At 45.0% G+C, this 9,160-nt stretch overlaps 1 protein-coding gene across 1 annotated transcript; it reads right to left on the reverse strand.

Moving 5' to 3' along the window:
• Window positions 1-5,089: 5,089 nt before the first annotated feature.
• LOC147635001 (G-type lectin S-receptor-like serine/threonine-protein kinase At5g24080) lies at window positions 5,090-5,995 on the reverse strand. Its single transcript, XM_086803331.1, has one exon. It carries the CDS (start codon window positions 5,993-5,995, stop codon window positions 5,090-5,092), a length of 906 nt encoding a protein of 301 aa, XP_086659457.1.
• Window positions 5,996-9,160: the final 3,165 nt, after the last annotated feature.

Genomic DNA, 9,160 nt, shown 5'->3' on the forward strand with positions numbered 1-9,160 from the left:
ACGATCATCTCTAGAAGTAATGTTACCTTCATAGGCATGGCTATGGCTCCCACGTAAGGTAGAATCACGTCGGGATGTAATGGAAGGCTCCTCTTTGTGGACAGCAGATTTCAGCTTTGGAGAGGCTATCCCAGGCATGTCCACCAGTGGAGATCTCTTTATAACAAGCTTCCCATCCTAGCCCTGCAATACATCACCCTTGTCCACTAAGAATGAAAGAGCTAGCTCACGAGGTTTCAGCCCTGATCCACGAGCCAAAGCTTCAAAGTCTTGAAAGACGGTTGCCTCCTTTTTCTTTGCATCTAACACTTGTTGAATGTGTGGGTCCTCACGTAGGCTGGTCAATTCCATCTCCCTGGCATGGATAAGCTCTCGCATACGCTGAATTTCAGCATTCATGGCACTTGGCTCTTGCTCTTGCTCCTGCATTTTCTCCTTGCCACGGGACGGCTGTCCCAACCATACATGATCACGGGCATAAGGCATCCGTCCACTTGCTTGTGTTCCACTGTAGTGCCCCTTTGAATTTGGCACTTCCTTGCTACTTGCTTGGCTAGCCATAATAAGAGTAAAGTCACTAATGGAGAGTGGTCAGGAAGCCTTTGGATCGTCTCCCAATGTAGAAAAAGGAAGATCCGTGCTCTGATACCACTGAAACGAGACGGTCACCTCTTCCTGGACTCACTTCTCCAATTAGCGCTTTAATATACACTCTTAAAAGATAATAGCACAAGACAAAATAGCAAAAAAGTAATTAACAACTCTGAGCATAGATAGATGACACCACACTAAGGCCGGAACGGCCGGCCCCCCCCCAAGGAATGATATTATTACTTGGGAGAATTTGTTACAAGTACACGGGCCCAAGGCCAGATTTCCAATAAGCAATGCACAATGAGAACAAAGTATCAAACCCGAATATGTTTGTTGATGCCGAGTGTGCAGTCACCAAGGGCTGCCCCGTCCATAGCACCTTCCAGAGTCACACTCCGCGTGCAACCCACCCGTCCCTGGCACTACGGATCACGCCGTGCCAGTCCTAGCGATGGGGCACTCTCACGGAGTTGACTCGGTGAATGGAAGAGGAGTCCAGACATAGGAGAGCAAGAGAATTCCTCGTTCTTCGCGATGAAAATCTTCTGGAGCCACCGTACAGCCAGTAGGAAGAGTGAAACAACTTGGGCCACTTGTAGGGAATGCGTATGACCTAAATCCACGTGGATAACCCCACTGGCCTGACCTGAATCACACGTGGGAGTGAAGAGACCTGTTGCTGGTCTGAATCACACGTGAATGCTTGTACTGACCTGAATCACACGGGGAAGTGAAGAGGGCTCCTGCTAGCTGTTTTGAGTACACACGTGAGAGAAAAAGAGAGCTTTCCAGACCTGAATCCACTCGTGGAAGTGAAAAGAGAGAAGCTGTACCATTCAGTCCATGGGAAAAGGGTTCCAAAGATGCTGTACGACCAGAATCAACAGGTAATGATGATATTGTACTTCCTGTACCTACTGTACCTACTGTACGACCAGAATCAGCAAGAAATGAGGACAATATACCTGCTGTACCTGCTGTGTGGTTCAGTCCTCAAACAATAGTTGGAATAGGAGCTGTACGACCTGTTTCATGAGAATAATGAGTGCTCCAGCTGCTGTACGGCCTGTTTTCTCAAAATCCCAGCAAGCAGTCGTGTTTTTCTCCTCACGAATGCAAGGGAGAGGGCTGGAAGTAAGGCGCCTTCTTCCCATGCAACGGATTGGGTGTGGTAGGTGGGGTAGGTGGCCAACCCCCACCCCACATGCTATAAAAGGGTGCCCAGGCCAAAAGAGGGTGCCCACACTTATAAAGTGTCCACCTACTTTTAATGAAGTATGAAACCTATAAGTTATAAGGCTTATAACTTAAAACTCTTATTAAAATAAGGATTTTCCACCTGTTCACACGCCACAAAACCTGTCAGAAGACAAGGCATTCCACGGCTCACGAGAGGGCGTCCCCGACCCCTGAGCTAGACACACATGTCAGGCATGCAAACGAAACCAGTTCACGCGAAAACATTTCAAAGGCAGGCAAACATGAGTGCACAATGCAACATTGTTAAAGGATAATCTCCGTTCATGTACTTGCACAATACTTGACATTTTGGGGCACAAGCAGGCCCACCGGAAAGTCAATTCCAGGTACACACACAGTGTACAATCCACCCGTCCCTTGCACTACGGATCACGCCGTGCCAGTCCTAGCGGTGGTAATCCAGAAACATACACCGTGTGCAATCCACCCATCCCTGGCACTACAAATCACGCCGTGCCAGTCCTAGCGATGGAGCACCACTACGGAGTATGCTCATCCAGAGCCCAAAGCTCACACAAGAAGATAAGAGGACCATTTGATAGCTCAATGGTGACAGCCATGAACATAAAGATGTTGCCACTCAGGTCATGAACCTAAAAACTCTAGTGAATAAAGTTATGACTGAAGATCAGAATGTTCCTAAATTCCTAGAGGCGTGGCGACTTCAACTGGATGAGACTACACTCTCGGGTGTCAATCTTCCTGAAAACATGCAGGCTATGTTGCTGCTTGCTGCCCTCCCGTCTTCATGGCAGCCCTTTATAACCACCCGAACCGCAGCTCATCACTCCATACCTATTCTAATCCCTTCCATTATACACGAACATACAATCAGATCTGCTTCATCTTCACAAGCAGCTTCATCTACAGCTATGGCTATGTATGCCCGGCCTACATCCAAGTTCTCCTCGAACTTCCGTTAAAAAAATACATCATCGAAATCTTTCCATAAACCGAGGAGGCCACATCAAAACAATTCTCGATTTCGTCAATCATGCCCTGGCATTTCATTCACAAGCCCATACTGCAAGATCTGTAACAAACATGGTCATCATACTTCAGAATGCTGGCATAACGGCAAGAATAAGAGCTCTCAGCAGCAGCAGGCAAATTATGCCTCTGGTTCTGAAAGCGGGTCCCAATATTCGTCGCCATATGATGATTATAGTCATGACTCTTCACCAGCATCTGATGACGGAAACAATCTTGTCTTCATGGCATCGCATCTTCCTGATTTTGATGTTGCAAATACTTGGGTGTTAGATACAGGAGCAACCTTACACATGACCACACATAAAAGCTGGCTGTTTAATTACCATCCACTCAATCATACTATAACTGTTAAATTCGGTAATAAAACACATCAAACTGCTGAGGGTATTGGTCGAGCCAAACAGCTCCGCAAGTTGCAGCAGCCCATAATCCAAGTTTAATGGAGAAGTTGAGCAAAGTACTCACAGAACTGAGCACCGAAAGCCGATAATTTCTTAAGCAAATGATGAGACGATGATTGAGCAAGGAGACCGTTACCTGTGGGAACGAGAGATGGAAAGCAGATGCCGGGACGAAGCGTCAAGCGAGGGCCTTTGCCTTGGAAATCAAGTCAAGACTAGTCTTCAATCGGGCTGCAGGGCCTGATACCTGTTCAGATACAGTGATATGTAGAGCTTCACTGCCTTGGATGAAGATCACACGGGGGAGTCGGGACTCTGAGCAGTGAGAGTGAGGTAGGGACTGAGAGAGAGAGAGAGAGAGAGAGAGAGAAAGAGAGTTCTGCAAATGGCCTCGCCGAGCGTAAGAACCGCACTCTGCTTGACTCCGCTCGTGCTATGTTAAGTGTTGCAAAACTAGCAAAAAATTTCTGGCAGGAAGCTTAGTCGCTATATTCAGAACAGAGTATACCACAGCCTGCTATATTCAGAACAGAGTATACCATCGCTCAGTCGATGCAATGCGTGCGCCTGACCTTGCACATCTCCGCGTGTTTGGTGCAACGGCGTATGCGCATGTCTCTACAGATCACAGACAAATCGCACCTTAGACCTTAGAAATCTTCCGCTTAATCAACACCAATAAAACCACAGGCCCCGATTATTAACCTTGGCCAATAATGTAAAAACCTAAACTAAGGAGCTTTATTAAGCTTAGTTAGCCAGCTTTACTAAGCTGCACAAAGATAGAGAAAGGGGGAAGCGGCGTCCAAAAGGAAGGAGGGAGTAGTAAAGAGAGAGCATCATTACGTGAGATGTTTCTTTATTGCTTCTCTCTTTTACAGCAACTAATTTAAAACACTTTCAAATTTAAAAAACGTTAAATAGAGTGTGGAGCAAAAAAAGAACTTTAAAGTGTGGGGCCAAAAAACACTACTAGATTTGAACCCTCTACCTAGACCCCAACAAAATTATGTCATACCACTAGAATAGTACCCTACTTCTAAAGTTTTGTGAATAAAAACACTCCTTATTTTATTTTTCCCAGGCACAATTGTAATACCCCTCCTTTATTTTTAAAACTGTAAGTGAGATTTATATTAAAACCCATCCTTTTGAACGCACGTGCTACACCTACACGTCTATAAGGTGGAGGCCCCGGGCCTAAGGTGTGATGTTTGATTGTTTATGACATGTTTCTAGAGGCTACTTTTTTACTTCCCCCATGCAAGTTCATCAAAGGGTTCACCTCTAATTGGAAGCATGGAAGCAGTTGAGAAACTTGAGAAGTACCTCGCTTGAATGGCCAAGCACTTAGGTGTATGCCTCATGCTTAGATTGGATTGAATCTACTCGTTCTGAGCTTCATAGTAAGATTCTTTGGCACATAAGCTTCTAGGCACTTTTTGAACTTGTCATTCACCACATCTCTCTCTCTCTCTTGGTCGTAAATAGACTATTAATGATTGTTGAATTTCACATTCTAGACGAGAAAGGGTATAAAGGTTTTGAGCAAAGAAATTTAGGTACTAAGATAGGAATTTATGACATTAGACACCTTCAGGCTTCTCACATATGGTGAGATCATACGTAGCTTATTAATGACGCAACATTCACGACGGGGACAAATGGATACGTAGGTTATTAACGACGCAACATTCACAACGGGCACACAGGAAATGTGGGATTATCTTGAGGTGGGGATGTAGGCCAAGTAGAAGGAGGTGCCTTTGCACTTGGCGTTGTTGGAACTAAAGATGGAGAGGATGACCTTGCACTCGTGATGGGAGATGGAGATAAGGGCGCTAGACTGATGGCGAGGGCGAATAACAGCTGACGGACATGCTGGTGCTCCACACAGTTTGCCATGTGCTGGTGCTAGCACCATTCCAGGTGTAGAGGCGAAGAAAACCATCCGAATCAAGAGTTGATCTGCTAGCGTTGCCATAATCCGAGCTATCGTACAGTACCAAAGATTCCTCACGATTATCAGAAAGATGGATTAAGAAGGAGCCCTGTGAATTAAGCTCGGCATAGACAGGGCCTGGAGCGAGCCCACCGCTGCGTTGGGTGCCACTGGCCCAGCATGGGATTTGCTGGTCGACGGTGCCTTTGTATACAACTAGGTTCTCATCTTCTTGCAGGATGAGCTGAAATGGGCCGGGGAAAGGGTTCGTGGGCGCCGCCCAACTTTGCAGGACATTGTCCGTGTACAAGAACTGGCTCGGCAGGAGTGTATTGGTGGGGTGCTGGAAAGACTGCCAAATGGGCTGCGAGTTTGCGTTGTAGAGGACAAGGTTTCCTGCGTCTGTGAGATTTGCGTAGGAAACGCCCATGTGCTGTGTCTGGGTGGCCCAAGTGATAGCAAGGTTGGTGTCTTGGGAGACGAAGAGGATGAGGTCTCCTGAAGCGTCCAGCTGCAGGAGGGCATCACTAGCTACATAAGAGCGTGTGGTGGCCGTCCACACCAGGCCGTCCGCCGATGGTCCGACGCTCTGGTACCAGATGGCGAGGTAAAACGAGCTGGTGCCCGCGCCGCCGCCCACCTCGGCAAAGCCCAGGGCAAACAGTCCGTTCCGAGACACCAGGGTATCCTTGCCTGCGAGCGTTGAGGTGAGGCTGAGACTATACAGGGAACTGGAAGCTGCAAATGAAACAGACTGAGACAGAAGGAAGAGCAAGAGCAGGCGGCCGCAAGTAGCTGCTGCCATGATGTAGAGAGAAGACGGTATCTACTACGCATCACCAAGCTCATAGGGTCTTTTATAATCGATTTTCACCTCTTCTACGGCGATGGGAGCCTTGCAGGCTCGCGATGGATCCCAAGGTCCTCATCTTGTCTTTTTGCACACCAACGTATACACACGAGGAAATGTTACACAAGTAGCTGCTGCCATGTAGAGAGAAGACGGTATCTACGAGGCTCATAGCGTGGATTTCCACCCCCATGCCGCCGGCGACGTTGACTCCGTATCATATATTCCACGGCCACATCTTGCACAATGCACACCATAGTTTGTCAAAAGCAACCGTTATCAAAATATATATCAGACCGAATACCCGGACAGAAGGGCCCTTTCACACGACCAAGCTAACTTGGCCATTGGCCAGTGTCATTTTCCCCCATGAATTCCCTGCACACAATCTGCTTTAACTTCACCATACCAGTTTCACCGCTTGACTTTGTTTCACCCCCCTTTTCTTTTCAAATCAAATGGCGTTTCTGGGGAGGACAACATGCTTACAGATGCCAAGGGGGCCCTCGGAAAGCAAAAGTTTTCCAACGCAATGATGCAAATGAAGAGAAAAGGTTGCGATTGAGAGAAGGATCCAGGTTTAAATCATACACTCCTTCAATGTCATCACAAGTGGGTGAAAGAGAGAGGTTTAAATCATACACTCGTTCAATGTCATCACAAGTGGGTGAAAGAGAGAGGTTTAAATCATACACTCCTTCAATGTCATCACAAGTGGGTAAAAGAGAGAGGTTTAAATTGTACACTCCTTCCACCCCTTCGATTGAGCATTGCTGCTTGCACACTGGCTTCATGGCTTGGCCCTCGTTTGGTTCGGGCATCGTAGCTGTTTGCATCCAATCTTTTCGTGGCCTTCGGATGAGGTATTTGCTCCTACAAACAACAGTTTGCTCCCACTCAATACATCTATACCCAGCCACGTTAACGTAAAGAGCTCCATGAGCAGCATGGGAATGAGTCTGTAAATGATTTCGTTCTCCATTTCCGTAAACTTTCTTTATAGTTGCCTTTTGATCTGTCTTGAAGAGGACCAAATGTACCGCTTCCCCATGCCTTACGACAATCCATAGGGCGTGGTGTCACAGCTCAAGAACCACGTACACTTGCAAAAGCCATTAAGTTGGCCCCACTGCCTACTACAAGAAAAGAGACAAGGTTGAAAAACACCATGTTACATACCTAATGCTAACCATGCGCTAGCCGACCCTAATCTTGGGATTAGGGGGCCAAGGATTAGGAAAGGAAGTCCATTACTATAAGGGTCAATGCCAATAAGTCATAATAAGTGACTCATAAATAATAATCCCATAAGTATAACGTTTTTCTGGAAAAAGCTATATAAGTAGGGGTTATGTGTGGAGTTGTATGTTTTATTCTATGATGGTCAATACCTGGACCACAAAAGTGCTAACCGACTTCCGCCACTTCATAGGATGTAGACGGCCTCCTACTGACGGTCCCTCGAGATGGGCTATGGTGGAACGGGACACTAGGGCCTATTCAGTATGGTTTGCTCTATAGAAGACCTTGAACTTTATGCTCACGGGTTGATCTAGTGTTCCTATATCTATGGTTTAGTGGTGAGCCTGAGCTTGCCGAGACTAATTTAGATTAACATGTGTTTGACTTGTGTTTAAGGGATACGAGAAGATTTTGCTCGCGAGAGAAACCCTTGACACTTGGTATCAGAGCTTGCCTTAAACTGATACAAGTGATGTAAGGATGCATGGAGCCAAGACTTGTAAGTGTTACCCCACTTTTCCCATGGTTTGCATTGAAATCATGTATTCCCTTTTCCATCTTACATCCTTAATGGTAATCGTTTTTGGGATTAATTCATACTCTATGGAAGATGTAGATTTTTTCCACTGTGATTTAATCATGCATGTTTGTTTTTCTACAAGTGACATACCTATGAGTTAGGACATTGTGTACTACTACACATTACTGGCCGACCTGGCCTATTATTTGCGTTGTCCCCCCATATGGATAGAATCGATGCCCTAACAAGACCCAAGGAATGGCTACTAGGTAGGCTGTGAGTGATACACTATTTAGAAGTTACCTATGTGCACCGGGCTAGCAATCAATTGACCATAGAATTCGTTGTGTCCACGTGCGAGCAGAACATCAACACCATAGGGGCAGATCAAATAGTCTACATATCAGGCCACAGTGCGCACAGAGAAAAAAATAAGCCAAGCCATTAGATTTTCTAAAAACAAATAGCATAGCTTTTTTCAAATGACAAAAGCATGTATCGTTTCTAGAAAGCAACTTGTCGAGGAAAAAACATAAGGTCGACATGTGACATTAAAAAACAGTATTGTCAATTTTTTTTTACACATACACCTTTTTTTTAAAAGAAAGCAACCCGTTTTGTTATTACAAAAGTAATATGTTTTTTAAAACATTAGTACACCCTTGCCAAATATTATACATGACAATTTTTTTTAAAAAAAGCATGATGAGTGGTTTTTTAAAAAACGCAAGCAACCAGTTTTATTTGGAGAAATCCACATACTTTTGGGTTTTACAACTAAGTGTTATTTTAACACTTGCTAAAAAGAACACATCAAAGATTTTATAAAAAGCTTTCTCTCTTTTATATATGTTTTTGGTTTAAAAAAATGAAACTCAAAAAGCACATCTGGCTTTCGACTTTTCCTCCCTAGAAATTCAAGCTTCCTTCTCCTTCTTTCTCACCGAAGAGAAAGAGCTTGTGAAGACCATTTGGAGAGAAGCGTGCAAGGGTTTTGGACTAGCCTACTACAATTTCAAAGCATGAATATATACCCTAGTTTTCTCCCTTTTCGTATGTGAATGCCCTTTTTTGGCACCCTTTCCTTTGATTTCCTTTCATTATGGTGGACGTACACTTTGACAATATTGTTGATGATGTTTAGAGTCCTTAAGATGGTGAACAAGATGTTGAAGTGCCCGAATCCAAAATAGAGTATGTGTTGGAATTAGGGTTAGGATTGTAACAATGCACACACACAAGATAGAGAAGCTTGAGAGCACACAAACTTACTAGATTAGATTAAACAAATGTGTGCGAGATACAAAAGATAAGTACACACCGCAAAATGAGTAGATAAGAGGGTGTACATATGTACG

Source organism: Cibotium barometz, chromosome 10, assembly GCF_041138505.1.
Source record: "Cibotium barometz isolate CiBa-2024 chromosome 10, ASM4113850v1, whole genome shotgun sequence".
Classification (NCBI taxonomy): domain Eukaryota; kingdom Viridiplantae; phylum Streptophyta; class Polypodiopsida; order Cyatheales; family Cibotiaceae; genus Cibotium; species Cibotium barometz.